The sequence below is a fragment of the Acomys russatus genome, chromosome 20 (assembly GCF_903995435.1).
Source record: "Acomys russatus chromosome 20, mAcoRus1.1, whole genome shotgun sequence".
NCBI classification, from domain to species: Eukaryota; Metazoa; Chordata; class Mammalia; order Rodentia; family Muridae; genus Acomys; species Acomys russatus.
Window position 1 is genome coordinate 11,480,931 of NC_067156.1, and position 23,267 is coordinate 11,504,197.

A 23,267-nucleotide genomic window follows, 5' to 3' on the forward strand; every position below is an offset into this window, starting at 1 on the left:
ACATGAATGTTCAAAATGAGCTTTCTATACAGATTCCAGCTGCACATAGCTGTGGGTTTTGGGGAAACAAAACCTTAGCTTCTTCTTCATTTGTCCCTGGGAAATGTCCATGAATAATTTATACAATCTGAATTCTAGCGAAGTTACAAAAATATCCAACCTCAGTGGTAATCAAAGGAATGTAGTTTAAAACTTCATTTTGTAAGACACCAGAACAAGTTCATTTACTTCCCAGTCTTTAAATAAGTTAGACAATCTTTTTTGCGAAGTAGTACAATAATGAATTAAGGGTTTTAAGCTATTACACCCAATACACTTTCATAATCCTGCCTTACCTTTAAGAGAACAATGATTTTTGAAGAATATTTCTACACAAAAAAATTAATCACAACAGTATTTGTAACAAATAATAAAGTTAAAACCATTCTATTCACAAATCATATATCTCCTACATAACAGAATCATAAGTATAGTTAAGTGTATTTTAAATTTATGTAATAATAAATAAATATTTCATTATCTCATGTTGAGAGAAAAAGTGTATTCAAAGGTATTTATTATATATACACATTTATAGTAATGTCTCTGTGTATTACAGTGACTTTAGGTTTTGATCCTTTTGAGCTTGTTTGTACAGATTTTCTAAACTATAAATGCATTTTTTGTTTTTAAAAGTTAATTCTTTTTTAACATATACATTTATGTTATTACACACATATAATCAATAAACTACATACATCAAGAAGAACTACGAAACAATCAGGAATTATGTAAATGTTATAGCCCTAGTGTTTTGGTTATTTGTATTTGGTAACCTTGAAAAAAATATCTTTCCTATCTTGGTGAGTCTAAACTCTGAATGTAAATCATTATCTATCATATTGTCTTTGAATCAACCTGAAAACTTCTATCTAGACCCAAAAACATCTTAACCACTAAACAACTAAGCTTAACAGTAACACTAAACTATCTGGTCTTCAACCCCATCAGAGACTTGAGAAAGAATAAAATTCATTATCTGGTTAAACAGGAAGTGTAATATAGCAGCTTCCAAAATGAGAAAATGACCGAGACAGTTCACTGCCTTACCAGTCACCCAAAACTCTCTATAATGTTGGAGCATTATCTTCAGCCTTCTGGCCCATTATATCTGACAGACATATTTGTGAGGCAGTAACTACTGAGGGCTTGCTTACTCTGTCTTGGTAGAGATTGGCTGTCAACCCTGCCTGTGTCCAAGCTTGCCCACTTTTAGGCAGGTTTCTGTCTGTGGCAGAAACAAGGACATTTTGCCCAGTGGCTGGTTTGCCACATTTGAAACCGTCTCCATAAGGAAGTTCGTTGATGTTCATCATCTGCTTTGTGGTCGGCTGGGTATTGCCGGGAATTAACCTGTCTTACTATCAATGCATCTTTAAAATAGTAAAAACATTTTTAAATGTCATATTCTGTAGGCCTCTGAGGTTTTTGAAGACCTTATCTAACTATTTACATTATGTATCTACAGAATCATATCTATCTATTGAACCTAGAGTGTATATTTTTTGTGATATAAATAAACTGGTAATAGATATGACCATGGTTTGATCAACTAACTATTAGCTTGTATAATTTTTTTTTTATCCTAAAGAGCCTGTAATAGCACTTTGCCCAGGAATGACATACCTAGATCATGTGATTTGGAAAGAAACTAAAAAACTACTTTAGTAGTGACTACAAGTGTGTGAATCTTCTTTTTCTCTGACATGCTCACTAGCGTTTATAGTAGCTGTTATTTATTTACTTGTGTGTGTGCAAGTGTGTGCTGTGTGGAGTGGGACAAACGAGCCATGACACACTTGTGGAGGTCACAGGATAACTGGTGCAATTAGTTCTTTCTGTAAACCTTTATGTGGATTCCAGGAATTGAATTTATGTCATCAGGCTTGCATAGCAAGGACCTTTATCCACTGAACCACCTTTGTTCTGAGTCTCAGTAGAAATAACATGAAAGCCGATACCACAAATATGGCTAAGTGGAAACATGGGTGGCAACTAAATATTTCAACTTATGTGCCACTAAGACCTGGAGGCCACTTGATTCTGCTCACTATCGCACTTATCCTCTCTTGCAGATGAGTTTCCTCTCTGCCTTGCTCAGTTTTAAAGTATCTTTGTTGTTGTTGTTTTTCTCTTCACCTTAATGTTTTTTTTTAATTTGCAAACCTTACTGTAAAATTTGCAAATAAACTAAGCACCAGATATCAAATTTAAATAAAGCAGTGCTCTACACATCTCAACAAACATCTATAAAGTTAGAATAGCCATTCTGAAGTTGTATATCTAAATACCTTTATACTGGATTTAACCATTTACTATGGAGTCTATTTTTACATACGTATCCACCTCCAAATATGAAAACTCAATGACAGAGTTAGAACTAGAAAGATGATTAGCTTTTTTGTGCCCCTTATAATATATAAGATTAATTTTGACAATGACTCTATGATGTCATTACTAAAGGTAGAACAATCACTACATATTTTGACAAAGTTTACATATCATTGTCAAGTACTGTGATCAGTTCCTTCTCTTCTTCCTCTCTCCTTTCCTTCAGGACTTTACCATCAGTAACATATGTTTCAGGCATTAAATAGACTGATGAAAGTATGATGACCAAACACAAATGTCATGGCCCATTGAGTTCCCGTGGAGGGGTGGAGGAGGAAAAGAGACATCCATCTCTTATCCTCATAACATAACACTAAGTATGATCAAAGACATGAGAGAGGCACATGTGCGCCCATCTTAACACAATAGACAGTGGTTTGTTAATATTCCTGCACTGTGATCCTATGGACAGGCAATCATTGTACAGAAAGAGCAGTGAAAACATTCTAGAAATACATTACCATAAATATGCCAAATGTGGCTAGAAGGGGAGTTTGGGTAAATTAATAACTTGAGCCAAGTTATAAAAGTAAACTAGGTATAGCATCATGTAGCAAATAGAATGTGGCCTAGTCAGGAGGGCTAATGGATAGATGAGGAAAGTAGTCCCTTTCCCTTTCTAAAATTAATGCTGATGGGACAGTTAGCTGACCATAGGTCTGTTTGAAAAGAGGAAGAAAGCATGGCTTTCTCAATGCCGGTCATGGGTACAGAAGAAACATCTTGACATCTCAGAAGTCATTGAAGACACACATAAGAGCTGATTGATGTCGGGACTGTGGGTGGATTTAAACGATGCTTAGAGTATGGAACGGTCTTTGTTGAAATATTGAATATGAGAGTTGAGATAGAAAGTGGTGAAAAGAAGACTCTTGTTTCTAATCCAAGAAAGTCAGGCTGGTAACTACAGGGAACAGCTTAGGGTGGGGTGGAAGAGAAGAGGAGCTTCGCCACCTGTGTTTGATGTTATAAGTTATCCTTGGCCTCTAGATGATCTGTCGAAGGGACTTTTGCTAACAATGTTCTGGATGTTTACAGGGGAATAGAACCAAGCATATTTAAATTGATATTAAGCATGGAAATTGTCATGGGACCTCAGGGACTCACACTGGTGGGGTTTATTACATATCATCGACTGGGCTGTGTGGGTCAATGGGAAGCCTGTCTGAAGGAAGAGTGAGGTCAAGATGTGTCCAAACCCTGAAAATCTCATCCTGAGACTGGCAGGAGTAAGATTTTTCCCTCTTTGCTCTGGGCCTGTGTGTCCTGGCACAAGTAGTCTATACAACCATAACCATTTGTCACCCTTGAGGTAGTCACACATCCTGGTGGCCAGGTTTTAGGTTAAACTTCATCCCTAGAGTATGTCTAGCTGGCGTATGGAATTTCTTTTCATGCAAATAAAGTTTTCCCAGTACCTTGGCCCCTGTCAATGATGTACACTCACCCCAAATACCTCTTCCCACTCTCCAAGGTTTATATAGCCCTTGTTCCCCACCCCTCCCACATACACACACAATAAAGGACAGCTGTTTCCCTGAATACCATTTCAGTTAGAGAAGCCTGCTTCCTCCTGCACTCACCATGAACTGAGATCCTGCATAACCTACCAGCCTGGCTAAACTTCATCTCCTGGCCCAGTCTGACCCAGGGCACAGTGGTTTCTGGATATCAGAGGCCAGAAGCAGACCCTGGTTGGCAGGGATGCTACATAGTAAAACAGAAACAAATGAATAAACAAACAAACATCAGAATTACCTTTCTCCAATATCCACTGTTAGCTTGTCAATATCAGTTTGAAGCCTTTTGTTTTCTTCTAAAAGCTCTGTATACTTTGCTGAAACATCTGTGAAGTCTTTCGAAACATTAGAAAGCTCAATATCCCATGCTTTTTTCTTGATAAAAAGAATACAAGAGCTATTTACAAATGTTTATTAATGAAAGCTAAATTTTAGATGTTAGTAAAATTATTTTTAATCACTCTAGTCAATAATCAGGTACAGTGTATAGTGCTCTGTTGGGGGAAAGGGAACAGTCAGTCCACTTACTGAAGTATAATAATTATTAAGTGCCTCCATGTACTGCTGCTCAAAATTTCTTTGCTTCCAGGAATATTGATCAAACAATTTCTTCAAAGTATCTATCTAAAAAATATACAGAAAATAAGTGAACTTTGAAGATTTTCTTCATTTTTATAGGTAAGAAAGACAATGCAATTACTTTATTAGCTTCCCAGGTGAACATTGACTAACATAGTATAAAACAATATCACACAATTCTGTCATTTTGAAATCAGATTTAGATTGCTGATGAAACATAACAAATCAGATATAAATCAAGTCTACTGTTTCTAATATTCAAGACAAAATACAATGTGTTTTATTTACAGGAAGGTGGGAAAACACCAGGAAAATTTGAAACATAATTAATTACACTGACAAGCAAAAGGAGAAAAACAATAGATATTTCCACACTTCAAACAGTAACTATTTGATAATCTATCACTTAGCTTTCATGGTTTTACATTTTCCCTGTATATTCTAGGGCAAGAAAATAAAACTGAAATATAAGCAATAAACAGACATTCAAACAAAAATTTTTTAATACTGAGTTCATAAGCTTGTATATAGGTGCTGAAGAAATGGTTTTAGCCCATGACCCAAGTTCAGTTTCTAGCAACTACATTTGGTGTCTCACTTGCAATTCCAGCTCTGGGGCATCCTCCATTTTCTGCTGGCATCCGCAGGTACCTGTACACGTGTGGTACACATATTCCCCAATATATGCACACAGCCCAGGACTGTATCTTAAAAAAATAATCCTTTCATACCACCATTGACTAAAGCTGGCTATCAACAACACAGAAATAAGAGACTGCTTATAAACTCAGAAAGTTTAGCAACTCTTTACGGAATGAAATGTGCATCAAGGCAGAAACAAAGAAACAAATTAGAGAATTTCTAGATTTGACTGAAAATGAATGCACAGCATACTCAAACTTATGGTACTCAATGTTGGCATTTCTAAGAGGCAAGTTCATACCATGAAGTGCCTACATTAATAAAACTGGAGACAGTCATATCAGTAATTTAACAGAACAACTGAAAACTATAGAATGAAAAAATATTACACACAAAATGCATAGAGGGCAAGAAATAATCAAACCAAGGTCTCAAGTCAACAAAATAGAAACAAAGAAACAACAAAAAACACACAAAGAATCAATGGTTTTGGCTTTTCTAGACAGGGTTTCTCTGAGTAACCTTGACTGTCATGAACTTGCTTTGTAGACCAGGCTGGCCTTGAACTCATGGAGATACACTTCCCTCTGCCTCCCCAAGTGCTGGGATTACAGTTGTGTGCCACTGGGCCTGGCTGCAAATGAAAATGTAATGTCTTCCAAGGGAGTCTCATGGGGAAACAAACTATTCTGAAGGGTAGGCTCCATGTCCAACAGAAAGCAAACTTATTGGAAACTTCAAAAGTTCTTCATCTTACAGTGCTGTCAGGGTTTTTCCTTTTGAAAAAATTATATTACTGTTTATTCTTCTAATTTTTTGTTATTTACATTTTTCTTCTTTTATAGGTGCTTTGCATAAACATTACAGTTTCAGGTTAGTGTTTTTTGGGGCGATTCCTGGGTATGCAAATAAGAGGGATTTCATTCGTGTGCCTTTTCTGGGCTCTTTACCTTTTCTTTTCTTGTTTTTTTTTTTCCAATTTGAATGTGTCAGTTTTTGTTCTATCTTATGATTTTGAAAATTATTATCTATTAGAAGCCTGTTTGTTTTCTTTTTATCCTTGAAAGAAGATATTTTTATTAAATATAGTTTTTATTCTCTTATATAATACACCTCAAGTACAGTTTTCCTTCCCTCCATTTCTCCCAGATACCCTCATCCACACCACCTCCCCCTCCCCAAGATCCACTCTCCTTGCTTCCTCTTTATAAAAGAGAAGGCCTCTGAGAGACAACAGCCAAACAGGACAAAAGAGATATAGCAAGGCAAAAGCCCTCCAATTAAGGCTGTACAAGGCAACCTAATATGAGGGGAGACAGACGGGGATGAGTAAAGGGAGGAAAAAAACATAACCAGAATATATTTTTTTCAGAAACAAACTATTTTATTTTTTCCTCTTTGTTTTCTTTTTGAAAATAGTTTTTAAAAAAACTTATTCACTTTATATCCCAAGTGTAGCCCCTTCCCTCTTCTCCTCTTGGTCCCATCCTTCCTCTCTCATTAACCCAACCTCCATCCCCTAGTCCTCAGAAAGGGAGAGCCTATCAAGTCTCATCAGAACTGCCTGTATCCTCTTCATCTGTGTCCTGGCAAGGCTGTCCCACCAGAGGGAAGTGACCAACATGTAGGGGACAGAGTCCATGTCAGAAGTAGTCACTACTTCCCATTCTACGATACCCACAAGGAGACTTTGCTGCCTATCGACTACATCTGAGTAGGGGGTCTAGCTCCTTACCATGGATGGCCCTTGGTTGGTGCATCAGTCTCTGTTGTAATCCCCCTTCCTTCGCCCTGATTTGTTGGCTCCATTGGTCTCCTCGTGGAGCTCCTGACCCCTCCAGGTCCTTCTATTCCCCAACTCTTCCACAGGACTCCTTGTGCTCCAAGATGATCATTTCTATTTCCATCCATTTCACTGAAATTTCAAGATCTCCTTGTTTCTAATAGCTGAGTAGTGTTCCATTGTTTAAATGTACCACAGTTTCTTTATCTATTCTTTGGTTGAGGGACATTTAGGTTGTTTACAGATTGTTGCTATTAATGCAAAGCTTCTGTGAACATAGTTGAGCAAATGTCCTTCTTGTGTGGTGGAGAATCTTCTGGGTATATGTCCGGGAGTGGTATAGCTGGGTTCTGTGGAGCCATATTGCCCTAGATCTTGTTGATTGTGTTTATGCTGGCCTGCAGCCATTGGTTCTGCATTGGCAGGCTGAGCTATAGGCTAGGGAACAGATTACACAGGGACAGGGTAGGGTGGATCTCACTGCTGCTGGGTTTTCCCAGGGGAACCTGACAGGAAGGAAACTGAGGAGGAAGGGAGTCTCACCTGGTAGTCCCTGCTGGCAGCAAGCCTCTAGGCAAAATGCTATTTTTTTATTAACATGTAAGTTGACTTTGGTTTGTTTGCACTTGGTATTGCGACAAATCATAGCACACATGCGAAAACAGTTTTTGTTTTCCTCTCTGTTTTATAAAGCTCAAGATTCAAATAAACTTGAACTTAAATTTTCCTTTAAAATGTCACTCTGCAACATCAGTGCAAGGCTAATTCTGTAACCTTCGTGAGAACTTTATATAAATTTGAAGGTTTCCTTGACTGTCCTGGACTCACTTTGTAGAGTAGGCTGGCCTTAAACTCACAGAGATCTGCTTGTCTCTGCCTCCCCGAGTGCTTGGAATACAGACATGTGCCACCACACCAACAGACTCTTACTTGATGTGCTTAGGTTTGTGGGTTGGTATTGCGGGGAGGGGGCTCCCCTTTTCTTAGTGGTAGAGGAAGGGAGAGTAGGAGAAAGAGGCAGAGAGGGTGTGACCAAGAGGAGAGAAGGAAGTGGGCTATGATCAGGATGTAAAGTGAATAAATGTATAAACAAATACATTAATTTTAAAAAAGAATGCTCACTTGAAATTTAGTCTGAAAAAATGAGTAACTATTATGTTCCTCATGTTTAATACTCTTTGTTCAAACTCTTATCCGTGGTTGAGTCTGCGGGCATGTAAAAACTAGGGATAGGCCAGTACGTCTCCCAGTGTGTTTTCAAGCTTCAGATGCAATTATAGAGCACGAAGTTATATAAACTTCAAGTAAAAGGAACTTTATTCTCCTGGCTCAGTTGTTGTGTGGGAGGCTTACTGCCTCTGTCTTCTAACCTAGGCTTAGCCCTGAAAGCTTCTAGCCTCCGAACACTCTAACCTAGGCCTAGAATGTTTTCAGCCTCTGACACTACTGCTTAATAAGCTCACCGTTACTTGTCCTTTCTGAGCTCTGGGCTGGCTAGTTCAACTCAGCTGTTCTGGCTCAAACTCTTCTCCCAGCTGAGTTACTTAATCTGGCTTTTCTCTGGGCCTGGAATTGCTCTGCTTGGCCTCAAACTAACTCAGCAATTTAATCTTCTGGCTTCTCATTTTCTTGCTCATTCCATGCAACCCATCTCTTTATTACTTTCCTGGTACAACTGCCTCCCCTCTCCAAAAAACCTTGCCTCTTAAGTAGCTTCCATTTCCTCTCTCTTTTGGTGAGAGTTGGGCGTATCCTATAGTGTCAAATCTTCTCTGATTTGTCACCTTTTCTGCCACTCAATTAGATATCATTTTCTTTTTTTTTTTTTTTTGCTTGTATTTTTATTTTTTTATTTTTTTTTATTTTTTTTGTACTTTTTTTTTATTAATTTATTCTTGTTACATCTCAATGTTTATCCCATCCCTTGTATCCTCCCATTCCTCCCCCCCCCCATTTTCCCATTATTCCCCTCCCCTATGACTGTTCCTGAGGGGAATTAAGTCCCCCTATATATTCTCATAGGGTATCAAGTCTCTTCTTGGCTACTTGCTGTCCTTCCTCTGAGTGCCACCAGGTCTCCCCCTCCAGGGGACATGGTCAAATGTGAGGCACCAGAGTACGTGAGAAAGTCGTATCACACTCTCCACTCAACTGTGGAGAATATTCTGACCATTGGCTAGATCTGGGAAGGGGTTTAAAGTTTACCTCCTGTATTGTCCTTGGCTGGTGCCTTAGTTTGAGCGGGACCCCTGGGCCCAAATCTGCCTATCATATTGTTCTACTTGTAGATTTCTAGGACCCTCTGGATCCTTTTATTTTGCTGTTCTCCCATGCGTCTCTCATTTAGAGTCCCAATAGGATGCCTTCCCCTCTGTCCCAGTTTCCTGGTAAGTGAAGGCTTTTGTGGGACATGCCCCTTGGGCTAGTATGCAGATATAAGTGAGTATATACCATTTGATTCTTTCTGCTTCTGGGTTAACTCACTCATTATGATCATTTCTAGCTCAATCCATTTATCCACAAATTTCGGGAATTCCTTCTTTTTAATAGCTGAGTAGTATTCCATAGTGTATATGTACCACAGTTTCTTTATCCACTCTTCTACTGAGGGACACTTAGGCTGTTTCCATGTTCTGGCTATTATGAATAAGGCTGCTATGAACATGGTTGAGCAAATTTTCTTGTTGTGTGCTGGAGCATCTTCTGGGTATATTCCAAGGAGTGGAATAGCTGGGTCTTGAGGAAGCCCTATTCCCATTTTTCTGAGATAGCACCAGATAGATTTCCAAAGTGGCTGTACTAGTTTGCATTCCCACCAGCAATGAAGGAGTGTTCCTCTCTCCCCACATCCTCGCCAGCATGTGGTGTCGCTTGAATTTTGATCTTAGCCATTCTGATGGGTGTAAGATGGAATCTCAGAGTTGTTTTGATTTGCATTTCCCTGATGACTAAGGAGGTTGAGCATTTCTTTAAGTGTTTCTCAGCCATTTGATACTCCTCTGTTGAGAATTCTCTGTTTAGTTCCACCACTGGGGCTAACTCAGAGCAGCCGCAGTTCTCCTGCTGTGGCGCAGGCTGGACAGAGCTCTAGATATCATTTTCAAACATGGATGCGTCCTTCTACAAACTAACTTTACCTTCATTTGGGATTAAAGGCCTGGATCTAAGCTTTTCTTTAGCTGATACTTGCTCTATACCAGGGTTGCCTTGAACTCAGATCTGAATTACAGCTGCCTCACACAGACCTAAAATCTCTTTGGATGTGATCTCTTGCCAGAACAGCCATGTTCTGAATTAACATTCTTCTACAACTTCATCTATCAGCCAACTGTCCATCTCTAGAAATAACTTTTCAGTGTGCTTACCCATGCAAACAATTAAGGTTAAAGGTTATCTATACCACCATTCTGCTGCTAAATGTTTGCAGGAAGATCCCTAGATGAAGGTATGAAATCTTCCAGTTTATTCAAGCATTGCATGAGTGATTCTTGCAGTCTATAATTCTGGATTAAGAATCCTCAAGCCCGTGGAATCACTTGCACTGTGGGCTGACACCTGTCCTAATGGAAATTATAATATACACACAAGGTTGGAAATTCTAATTATGGATGCATCTAAAATTATATGCAATGTCACAAATTTAGTCTTGGCAAATAAAAAATGAAGTACTCCAAATGCCATATAAAATGGGAAATGTTTTTTATTCGATTATGATCAGGGAATGGCACTTCTCATCCAGTGATTGATAAAATTATTTCTTCCGTGCTAGAAAAATCATAGAGGCCACAGTTTTCTAATCTCCCCCTAACATGGATGCAGGTGCTGGCTTATGTACATATACTAAACTGTTTAGAAAAGATGCAACAGCTATTTTGGAAATGTAATTTTAGTTCTTACCCATCAGTGTAACTTTTGAGAATCTATACCACAGAAAGAAACTGTATCAAACAGGATGTATGAACTTATTTATTGTTTAATTGTTTATAGTGACTACTAACTATGCTTTATCTGAGTATATTCAAAAGGTCAATAATTGAAGTTTTTCTTCAGGCAAGAAATGCATAAGATTTCAGCAAGTCTCCACAATACCTCCCTTCACATGTGCACTTCTATTCATCAGAGCATGAGAAAGAAATAGGGCAGAAAAAAAGACTGGCAAATGACACCATTTCCAGTTCCAGCTGGTTATGCAGGGTGGCGGGATCATTCAGAGACGAGGTTGTATTTTACAACATGCCTAACACAGGAGTTAGGTACCTTTCTGAGTTTGGGTTCTTTGGGACTTAATTTTTTTGTCTTGTTTATTTTCTGGTGTTTTGTTTCACACAGGGTATTCTGGTGTGGGAGCTTCCAATTCTCCTGCTATCATCCCTGAGTGCTGGGATTACAGGTGCTTGTCACTGTGTCTACCTACTTGGAAAAGGAGGTTATGGAGACATAATTATTTTGTGGGTGGTTTTTTGTGTTCACTGCCAATTGTTAGTGTTGACAGCTCATGGAATAAGTGGCACTGCAAAGAATGGGCTCAGAGAAAACATTCTTCAAATCCCTGGGCTACATGCATTCTCAGCAACTGTAACCTCTATGTTGGTCCATCCAAAAGAACATTCCAGCAAGTATAGATATAGCATTTGTGGACATCTTGAATATGTAAAACCCCTTTGGTCTAAACAGAAACATTTCTTTTCCCTATAATGTACCCTAATTGATGTCATGAGATGGGACTAGTGTATGTGTTTTCTATTAAAGAGTCTACATTAGACTTAGATGCGCCATCCTTCTTGTATAACCACAATGCCATTTCAAGTTAAAGGGTAAATTTACTATGTGTTTTCACAGGACATAACTGGCATGTGCCCCCGTGTGTGTGTGTGTGTGTGTGTGTGTGTGTGTGTGTGAGAGAGAGAGAGAGAGAGAGAGAGAGAGAGAGAGAGAGAGAGAGAGAGAGAGATGAAACAGAGAGACAGAGAGGCATAGAATTGTTTTGCCCTTTGATTTTGTGTATATGTGAATGTGTGTGTGTGTATGTGTCTGTGCCTTATCATGTATTTATAGTAACATGGAAAGTTAACATACATCCATGTTACTCAAGTCAAAAGCAGACTGACAAAAAAGATGTAGATAATAAGGAGTTTCCACCTGGAAGTGAAATCTGCCTCTCTGTTAATAGCTTCTGAAACAGAAAATTTCTAAATGAAGCATGTTTAAAATGCTCAACCCCATTAGTCATCAGGGAAAATGCAAATTTAAAACCATAACGGGATAACTCCTTCAAAAGAATTATAATTAAAAATAAATAAAAACATAACAGATGGTCTTAATTGGAAGCTGGGTTTCTTAAGGATGATGATAGGAGTAAAAAGATATGCAAATATTTAGGAGAACTTTCTGACATTGTCTATTAAAGCATACAGATTGTTGGCCTAGCAACATACACGATGCATGAGCATCGTAACAAGGCACATTTTAAATGTCTGGGCTGGAAAAGCTGTCACGATTAAACCACCATAAACTGAAGTTAAGGAGCAAACACTGCAAGCTGTGGAAAGGCTGAGTAGCTGAATGTTCAACTACAGTGAGTTAAGTTTGGCCTCAGAAGCAGCTCAGTGGGTGAAGGCACTTGCTGCCAATCATGATGGTCTGAGTCTAATCCCTGGGGCCCACATGATAGAAGATAAATGGGTCCCTTTTATTAAAAGATTAGTCTCTTTAGGTCTGTGTAGTGTAGTGTGGCTGTCCTGTATTATTTGGCTAATATCCACTTATAAGTGAGTATATACCATGTGTGTCTTTCTGGGTCTGCGTTACCTCACTCAGGGTGATCTTTTCTGGCTCTATCCATTTGCCTTCAAATTTGAAGATGTCCTTGTTTTTAGTACTATAGAGTATAAATACACCTGAAAATTTTAATCCTTCATATTATTTTCTAGTCAGTTAAAAATTATAAAATAATTTTACCCATATGTTATACTTACATATACCTATATATATATATTATTATACCTGTAATAAATATAATACAAACAATAAAAAGGAACCCAGAAAAAGCAGCTATATTTCTACCAGAATGTTTTACCATATTTCTAAGGAAATTATTTAAATATATTAATTCTGATGTAATCAGAAAAAATAAAGTATAAAAGTTCAGTTTATAAAGCTACCATAGCCCATAAGAAAGCCTATCAAATATGGCAGAAATTATAAACAATGCAGAATAGACTCACTTATGAATATGAATATAAAATTTTAGGTGAAATACTTGCAAGTCAAGCCCAGTAATAAATTATAATAATAATAAGCTATAACAGGGTAGAATTTAAAACAGTTTAATACTAATACAACAAAAATTTCCATTGGTCAAGTGGGAAACTCTATAATATCACCTTCACAGATGCCCAGAACAGATTTTCAGAAGTCCATATTTATTAGGAGTAAATGGCTTTGCATTTTCTTTTTTTTTTTTTTCGATAATTAAGCTTCGATTGACATGTAATAGCTTTACGAATTCATAGGATACAGCGCGACACATCACGACAGGCATTCAATGTGAAGTGAACAGATAGGACTATCCGGCATCTCTACAGCCACTTGCTGCTGGGAATGTTCAGAAGTCTTCTCTTCTCTTTCTTTCTTTCTTTCTTTCTTTCTTTCTTTCTTTTTTTTTTTTTTTTTTTTTTACTATTTTGAAGTAGTATTTTCAACAACAACAACAATAATAGCAATATTTTTTTTTTCTTGTTATTCTTGTTACATCTCAATGGTTATCCCATCCCTTGTATCCTCCCATTCTTCCCTCCCTCCCATTTCCCCCTTATTCCCCTCCCCTATGACTGTTCCTGAGGGGGGACCTCCCCCTGTATATGCTCATAGGGTGTCATAAGTGTGATATCGGATATACCTTTGAGGTTGATATGAGGGTAAACATTAAGTACAGAAAATGAGAGGCAATTTATAGATGCCATTTAATATTTTATATATGTGGTGCACATGAGAAAAGAGGGAGAAACCCTACAATGACAAAAATAACAACATATACTTTTTTCTTTCATGATGGTTCATTTGCACACTAGATACTGTGTGGTAAAGAGACGTTGTTTTCATCATCCAAATGTAAATTTGTCGTTTGGCTGTGCCACATAATAGCTTTGTCTACAAGGAGCTCTCCCCATCTATCTTGATAGGTTTCCTAATCAGTAAATTGATAGTTAAATTTACTGTCTTGTTCATGATTTTATAAGTAAATGGTTTCATCTGAAATATTTTAAGGTAAAATATGAAATCAAAAAGGCGTAGATGAGTAGAAAAACCTAACATATCATATAAAGGATGACAATTTAATAACTTAAAAAAGTAACTCTTTATAAGAAGAGTATAGAAGAGTTTTTAAAATGTGGTTTGCTTACCAAATAAATTTTTTCTTTATCTGCATTGAATGACAATAGTAAATGATTTTTAGTGGTTCTTACAGAAAGAGGGTGGAAGTAAAAGGGGGATTTTTCAGGAAGAAGAGGTTCAGTAGAGGTGTGAAGAGGATAAGGAAAGGTTTTGGATACTTCTTTGGGAAAGAAGATGGAGTTCCTTACAGACATGTACAACTGATCTTGGGGTTCCCAAAACGTGAAGCTCAAGGACTCTCACACAGTACCAGGGTAGGTCTTCCATATTCGAGAGTGAAGTTCCTCCCACGAAATGCCAAAAAAAAAAAAAAAAAAGTCACTTAAGCATGACCATCTTAATAAAACCAGCTGACCTTCAAACATGGATCATGAAATAGTACTAACCTTAGATAAAGAACTACAGTCTGCAGAAAATGACAGAATCAGTCTTCTTGATGGATAACATCCCTAGTAGATTGTCCAATCCTAAGTAGTCAGCTTTAATGAATGCACACAGGAACAACACTAATTTATATATTTAGCAAGCTTCATTCATATATACCTGAGTGTGCATATATATATGTATATATGCATATATATAAAATTGTATGTGTGTGTATGTTTGTGTGGGAAATGGGGGTGTATAGGTGTGTGTGTGCTTGTGGACAAGACTGACTCTGCCTTAAGTAATATATATTATATGTGCATACAATATATAATAATAATACAAACATAATATATAAACATATATATATTATTTAATAAATGAGTCATGATCCTGAGACAGAATCAAGTAACATGGAGGAATTGGAGCTCAGAGAGGAGGCTGAGGTGGAAGGTATGTAAATCCAGTGAAGACTAAAAATGCATTATACACATGTATGAAACTATGTATGAACATGTATGAAACATGTATGAAAATGTATGATTACTTATAAAACAAGGAATGCACAGAAATCCCAGTTTTCACATTTAAAAATAATTGATCAGAACACTTGAAACTTATTAACCAGTCAATGGTATTTGATTTACTATAGCTTTTATTTGTAGAAAAGAAACGGAGACAATGTCCCTGCATAGGTTAAGGATTAAGGATGGCACAGGTTGGAGAACAGCCTATGTCAATGAGGTAAAGACTCAATTGGGAGCAAACTATGCCTTGAAATCTGAATATAAATTCTCTGTGAACCTGTATGTTCAATTAGGCAGCACAAATCTAATTTTCCTCTTGATCTGGAAGTTTCAGTTGCATACCAAACACAAGGCTTGATGATAATGCACATCACTGCTTTTAACTGAGTGCTTGGTGTATGCTCCCGAAAATGTATCTTAAGGGTTTTATAATGAGAGAAATGTAGAAAAATTAATATATTTACATTTCATCATGCTCTCATCTTACCCAGAACATGTGCTAGTCCAAACAATTTCTATAATTGGAAACTACTAGGAATCTTTAAATGGTTTCATGATTCCCTGTCATGAATAATATTGTGTTATTACAACAAATTAAGGAGGCGTAGGGTTGCCAGTTTAAAGATGATGTATAAAATAAAGATTACAGGCTTTGCAAATAATTTCCCACTCTTTGAAAATATCTTGTCAATGATGATCTTTTTACACATGACAAATTGAACTATCATCAGCAATTTATAAAACGTTATATCTATTTGAATAATGATATGCCATCATGTGACTGCTCCATTTCCCTGGTGCCTGTGCTCATATCTTGCAAAGAATTATACATTTTGGGATGTTACATCCACGCAATCTTAGTAGGAGTTTCCAATGCTGTGATAAAACACCATTACCAAAAACAACTTGGTGAGGAAAGGATTTATTTCATCTTAAAACTTTCACAGTCCATTACTGAGGAAGTCAGGGCAGTAGCTCATCAGGAACTTACAGGCAGGAACTGAAGCAAATTTCGCAGTGGAATGCTACTTACTGGTCTTCTTTTCATGGCTTGCTCAGTCTTCTTCCCTATAGCATATAGGACCATGAGCACAGTCCGCAGTAAGCTGATTTTCACACATCAGTCGTCCATAAAGAGAATGTACTGCAGACTCGACAACAGGTGGTCTGACAGGGATATTTTCTCAGTTGAGGCCCTGTCTTTCAAAGCAAGTCTAGCTTGTGTCATGTAGACAAAACTAGCCAGCCCTACTGATCCCTTGCCAACGTGACATGCGGGCGCGTCACTAGTCAACTAGAACATTTCCTTTTCCACTTGTTTCTAAGTTGGCATGCCAACATCAATATTTGAATAGAAAACAAGTAACTTTAAAAGTCCCACCATTTTTAAAAGTTCCATGTCTTTAAAGCTCTTTTAAAGCACAAACCTTTCTAACACATCTGAAGTATCTCAAAATATCTGCAATCTCTAAAACTCAAAAGATTGTTTAAAAGTTCCAGGTCTTTTGACTGTGAGCTCCTGTTTAAAAAAAAAAAAAGAAGGAAGGAAGGAAATAAAGAAACAAACACACAGACAAACAAAACCAGGACACCATCACAATCAAACCAAAGCACAAAACAAACAAATGTAAGAATCCAACAGTTCCAATTGTCTGGTTTAGCCTTCTGGGACTCACGGTGGACCTTCTAAGGTCCACAGCATATACCCAGGCTCAGACCTGTTCCATCCCATGGATGATGCTGTCTTTGGTGGTTGGCATATGGTACTGGCATCTCCAAAATTCTGGGCCTTCTGCCATGGACCTCACCATAAACAATTGTCTCTCCTAAGCTCTTTAGAGACTCTGACACTGTCACACGATACCAAACCTAAACTTCTCCCCATGACCACTTCAATCCTGAGGTTTCTGTAAGAATTGAGGCTTTTCAAAAATTTCTAATGTCTTCTAATATCTCTTCAGGGACCCTATTCCTGTTGCACAGTGCCAAGTCTCAGTTTCTCTCTCTGATACTTTCATGCCTTCAAAACAAGTACCACTTAGAGAACTCTTATGCATTACCGAGTTGGTTGTCAGCATGAGGTGCTACATTGGCTTCATCAGACCTCAATCTCCAAGAGCTCACCTTGAGGAAGCATTTCCCAGAATCTTAGTCATAGTGGGTTCTTCAGTCCCAGATAACTAGCACCTATTTACAGCAAAGCAAAGGTTTTATTATGGAAGAGATGGTCTCCTATTAATGATAGCCCGTTTTTCAGCTCCAGCTGATCAGAGCCATAAATGTTTAAAAATGTTTCAGCTCCATCAAGCATAAATGTTTAACCCAAAATATCACACAAGTGGTTAATTTTGTATCCAGCCACTTTTCTGAGGTGTTTATCAGCTGAAGGAGTTCCCTGGTAGCATTTTTGGGGGTCATTTGTGTACACTATCATATTGTCTGCGAATAGGGAGACTTTAACTTCTTCCTTTCTAATTGATCTGCCTTAGTTAGGAGTAAGTCAAGGTTTTTCTTTCTTAGAGAGCATTTAGCTCAAGCTATGTTGCTATGACAGTCTTGTAAACACAATGGCTTTAGCCCAGGGAAATTGATGATTAAACGTTCCTGAGTATTGTTTACATGGTGGTGCGTGCCTTCAATCCCAGCACTCGGGAGGCAGAGGCAGGCAGATCTCTGTGAGTTCAAGGGCAACCTGATCTACAAAGTGAGTCCAGGACAGCCAAGGGTACACAGTGAAACCCTGTCTCAACCTGCCCAAAAGTAATAATCAGGTTATGCTGACCGTTGTTTTGAAATTGATTTTTTTTTTGTATGCTTTGTTGTAGGTTACAGAACTTTTTGTATTTCCTTATTACTCTGTTGATTTTCGATCCCCATAGTGATTGTGAAAATGAAAAAAAATTCATGGTATAATTTGTGATGAAAAAAATTTAACTTCATTTCAATAAAATACTGGGGTTGGCCCAAGGAGAATGAGAAAAGCAAGTATCAGACATGAGAGACTAAGCTAGGGTGAGATGAGTAGCAGCAAGCGAGGAGATCAGCAAGCGAGGAGATGAGCAACAACGAGAAAGGAATCAGACAGACAGTAAGCGAGGCAGAGACAGAGGCAGATAGAGAACCAGAGGAAAAGTTCTCCTGGGCTTTAAGATCTTCAGCTTCTACCACGTATGCCTGAGTCTCTGAGTGTTTCTTTTTACTCTGTTCCTCAATTTCTCCTCAACAACTTGTTCCTCTAGTTGGTTCTTTAACCAATGGTTGTTTTCCCTTAACCAGCTGTTCACCGCCTGCTCAACTCTCCCTCCTGTGGATCCACCTCTCTTCTCTCCTCTTCACTGGTTCCCAGAGCTGGTCTTGGGGAGAGGCACAAGACTTTTATCAGGAAGTGGTGTCGGATTTTGTCAAAGGCTTTTTCTACATCTAATGAGATGATTATGTGATTTTTTTCTTTCAGTTTGTTTATACGCTGAATTACATTGATGGATTTTCATATGTTGTACCATTCCCCACATCACTGGGATGAAGCCTACTTGATTGTGGTGGATGGTGTAATTGATGACTGCTTGAATAAGTTTGAGAGTATTTTATTGGGTAGTGTTGCATCAATGTTCACAAGGGAAATTGGTCTGGAATTCTCTTTCTGTGTTGAGTCTTTGTGTGATTTAGGTATCAGGGTGACTGTGGCTTCATAGAATGAGTTTAACAATGTTCCTTGGTTTCTATTTTGTGGAACAGTTTGAGAATCTTGGTATTAGCACCTCTTTGGGGCAGAGAGCTAAACTGAGAATTCTCAACAGAGGAATCTCTAATGGCCAAGAAGCACTTAAATAAATGCTTAATGTCCTTAGTCATCAGGGAAATGTAAATCAGAACAACTCTGAGATTACATCTTATACCAGTCAGATGGCTATGATAAACTCAGGTGACCCCACATGCTGGTGAAGATGTGTTGCAAGGGGAATACTCCTCCATTGCTTGTGGGAGTGCAAACTTGTACAACAACTTTGCAAATCAATGTGGTGCTTTCCTCAGACAATTGGGAATAGTTATACTCAAGATCCAGTTATGCTACTCCTGGGCCTATACCCAAAATATACTTCACTAAACTACAAGGACATTTGCTCAGCTATATTCATCGCAGCTGTATTTGTACTAAACAGTAAGTGGAAACAACTCTCTCAACTGAAGACTGGATAAAGAAACTGTGGTACATTTACACCATGGAATACTACCCAGGCATTAAAAACAAGGACATCATGAAATTTACAAGCAAATTGATGGAGTAGAAAAGATCATCTTGAGTGTGATAACCTAGACGCAGAAGGAAACAGATGATATGTACTCACTCATAAGTGGATATTAGCCATATAGCACAGGATAACCATGCTACAGTCCACACACCCAAAGAAACTAAGTAACAAGGAGGATTCAAGGAAGGATGCTTGAATCTTGCTAGGAGAAGGAAATAAAATAGATGTCAGAGAATCAGAATTGGAGGGAGAGAGGACTGAGTTAGAGAGTGGGTGGAGAGTGGAACAGGTGAGGGAATCAGGTGTGGGGAGAGTGTGTATGGACGATGAGAGGGCTGGAAGAGAGAAAGTAAATTTGTATTGAGGCATCTCTGAGACAAGCTGGATACCTCAGATGAGGATCCTCAGAAGATATAGGGGTGACCTTGCCTGAGACTCTGAGCAGAGGGAGATATGGATTCTGAAGTGGTCATATCTTGTATCCAGGCAGTACTTCCAGTGAGGGGATGGGGATGCCAACCCAGCCACAAAACCCTCAACCCAAAATTGTCCTGCCTACAAGATGTACAGTGATAAAAGATGGAACAAGGATTGAGGGAATGACCAACCAATGACTAGCCCAACTTGAGACCCACATCATGGGAGAGACCAAACCCCTGATACTAATAATGGAACTCTGCTATCCTTGCAGACAGGAACCTAGCATAACTTTCATCTGAGAGGCTTCATCCAGCAGATAAGAAAAACAGATACAGAGACTCAAACATTAGGTGGAACCCAGGGAGACTTTTGAGAGTTAGGGAAATTATTGAGGAAGCTGGAGGGGTCAAAGACACCACAAGAAGACACACATAGCCTACTAACCTGAGCCCATGGGGGCTCATAGAGACCAACAACCAAAGAGAATGCATTGGCTAGTCCTAGATCCCCTACATATATAAAGTTGATGGACTGCTTGGTCCTCCAGTGGGTCCCCTAACAACTGGAGTGGGGCCTGTCTCTGACTCGGACCATTTCCTCCCTCTGAATCCCATTTTCCTACCAGGGCTGCCTTGTCTTGTCTCAGTGAAAGAGAAGTCAATTAGTCCTGATGTGACATGATGTGCCAAGATGGGTTAGTCTCCGGGTTGGGGGAAGTGGGTGGTAAGATGGGACTGGTAGGAAAGGAGGGAGAAGGGTTGTGATTGGTATGTAAAATGAACAAATAAATAAGTTAACAAAGGAAAAACATCACACATATGGTTCCAGTAGGGTCATTGCTTCCTTCTATAGACATAATGTTATTGTGTAATTCAAATGCTAATTTCTGTATCCCTCCATATATGGTTGTAATCCTTGTTCTGAGATTCTCCTGTCTTCCCAGTTGTCCCTTGATTTGCCAGTATAGCAGTTTACAGACAATTGCTGAACAGGGGAGAGAATAGGGCTTCACTTCCTGCCAGTCAGAGGAGAAGGAGTTAGAGGAAGAAGTCGGGGAGTCAGCCATAGGAGAGGTCCAGGTGACATCAGGAGAGAGGATCTGAAACAGAAAAAGCCACCACGAGGTGCAAGTCTCTCTGGAATGTACACTGGGAAGGAGCCAAATTAGCTTACAGGGTTAAGAATAGAGTAACATGACTGCTCACTTCTTATGCTTCGGAGCTTGTTAAAAATAATTTAATATGCTCTTAATCATTTGTGCGATAGCCATGTTAAGAAAAAACTGAGAAACTCAGTTTTATAAAAAATAACTTCAACGCTTCACAAGTCAGACCTCTATCATCTGTTTCCCTCTCAGACTTATTCTGCAAGTCCCCAGGGTAGTTTACAAAGCTTTGGATATGCAATGGCTTCTCAAGCACAATGTTCTGAAGCCCTTCTATAATCTTCCCAAACTACATGATCTGTTGCAGCAGTTCTCCATGGCCTGAGACCAATCTCTGTCTTAGTTAGTTTCCATTGCTGTGATAAAACACCATAACCCCAAAGAAAGTTGGGAAGGAAAGAACTTATTTCAACTATAGGGTGTGAATCTTTGTAAACTTCCAGCAGCCATTACAGAAATCACTGTGGAGATCCCTCAAGAAAACCAACAATAGAACTGTTGTACAATCCCAGTATACCACATATGTGTCCAGACACAAAGAGCTATAAGTTAACATACACAAACAAGCCTTGTAACCGCATTTATTTTGGCAGTATTTACAATAGTAAATAGTAAATAGTCAAATTTGAAATGAGCCTAAGTGCCCAGCAGCAGGTGAATGCATCAAGAAACTGGAATTACAAATATGTAGATAGAAAGTTATGAATAGATATAGATATAGATGACATAGATATAGATGATATAGATATAATTAATTTTACTTGTGCATAATTAAGAACAAAAAATCATGACATTTTCTGGAAACTTGATGGTACTGCACATGATTATGTACAGTAAAGCAGGTCAAATACATAAAAACAAATATCATGTTCTCAATAATGTGTGGATTCTCAATGTCATATGTACCTACCCAAGGCCTATATTCATGTACATACATATACATACACACATATACATTCATATATACCTATAGGAAAATAGGCTCTGTATTATTTAGGAAAAAGATTTATGGGAGGGAGAAGCAGGACAGGAGAGGGTTGCTGAAGGTGATTGTGGCCAACGTACATCATATACTTGTATAAAAACGTCCCTAAGAAACACATGAGTTTATATAATAAACTAATACAAATCACTGGTGAAATTTAAATTATTGGTGAAATAAGCATTCTATTGAGCCGTCAAATTGTTTTGCTATTCCCAAATGGGAAACTAATACAGGCAGGAAATTGGCTGCTATTCAATCATTGATAGAGAAAATAACCCTACTTATAGCTTAAAACTACTTCCTAAAAATATTTAAAATATGAAAAACTCACTGATTTCATTAAAGTTGATATTTCACTTGTTGTGTTCTCTGTTTCTTTCATCGCCTCAGTCACGGTTTCTTCGTCCTCCTCGATGTCAAAGCTCGTGGACTCGATCGAGTGTGAGTACTGAGTCTCCAGACTACTAAGCTCTTCTAGCTCTTTCCTAAGATAAAGCAAAGCTGACTTTTTCCACATTGAAAAGAAAATTATATTTAAACCAGCCTCTAACTTATTAGGAGTCAATGACGTTTATTCTAAAAATTCTCCCACCAGACAGCTGTTCCAAATTCCTAAAAAGCTGAGATTTTAAGTAAAGAGTGAGAGCAAAAGCAAACTTTTATCTGTGTCACATGGAAAAGAATAGAGAGAAAAGGTATATATGCATTGTTTGACTGTTTGGAGGGTTGCTTTGGATTGTCTTGTGGGAGGAGCCTGGTAATAAAGTGATAGAAAGGTACTGGGCATCCTAATATCGCCATTTTTACATCTGCTAAGCAAGAAGAGTCATAAAAACAAACTAGCGAGAGCCATTCATTCTCTCTCACTTTCTTGTTAAGAACTGTCACAGAAGCAAATTGATCAAAGAAGGGTGGTACCAGCAGGGTATCTGACATGCAGAGCAGTGAAAAAGAGCCCATTACGTACAGGCAGAACTTTGAAATCATGACTTGATTCTTGAAAATGATTCACATGTACTTTATTCAAAACAGCGTGAAACGGGGTGCCAGGTCACATGCATGCTCAAGGAAGAGAAAGGAAGCTAACTCCATTTAAATCTCAAGCATCATTGCCTTCATGATTCTAAGTATAACATGGAAAACTACATACAGTATTTCAGAAGAAAACACTCTGTAAATTGACCATTAGAGCAAAAGGGTCCCAT

The 23,267-nt window shown here is 38.3% G+C and overlaps 1 protein-coding gene across 1 annotated transcript in view; it reads right to left on the reverse strand.

Annotated features, from left to right (window-relative positions):
- The window catches only part of Ccdc178 (coiled-coil domain containing 178), a 293,005-nt gene that overhangs the window by 233,850 nt on the left and 35,888 nt on the right, over positions 1-23,267 (reverse strand). The window contains exons 10-12 of the mRNA XM_051163972.1: positions 22,394-22,547; positions 4,479-4,574; positions 4,189-4,325 (exon numbers count right to left, since the gene is read on the reverse strand). Of these exons, the coding sequence (XP_051019929.1) occupies positions 4,189-4,325; positions 4,479-4,574; positions 22,394-22,547 (387 nt within the window). The remainder of the gene's footprint in view (positions 1-4,188; positions 4,326-4,478; positions 4,575-22,393; positions 22,548-23,267) is intronic.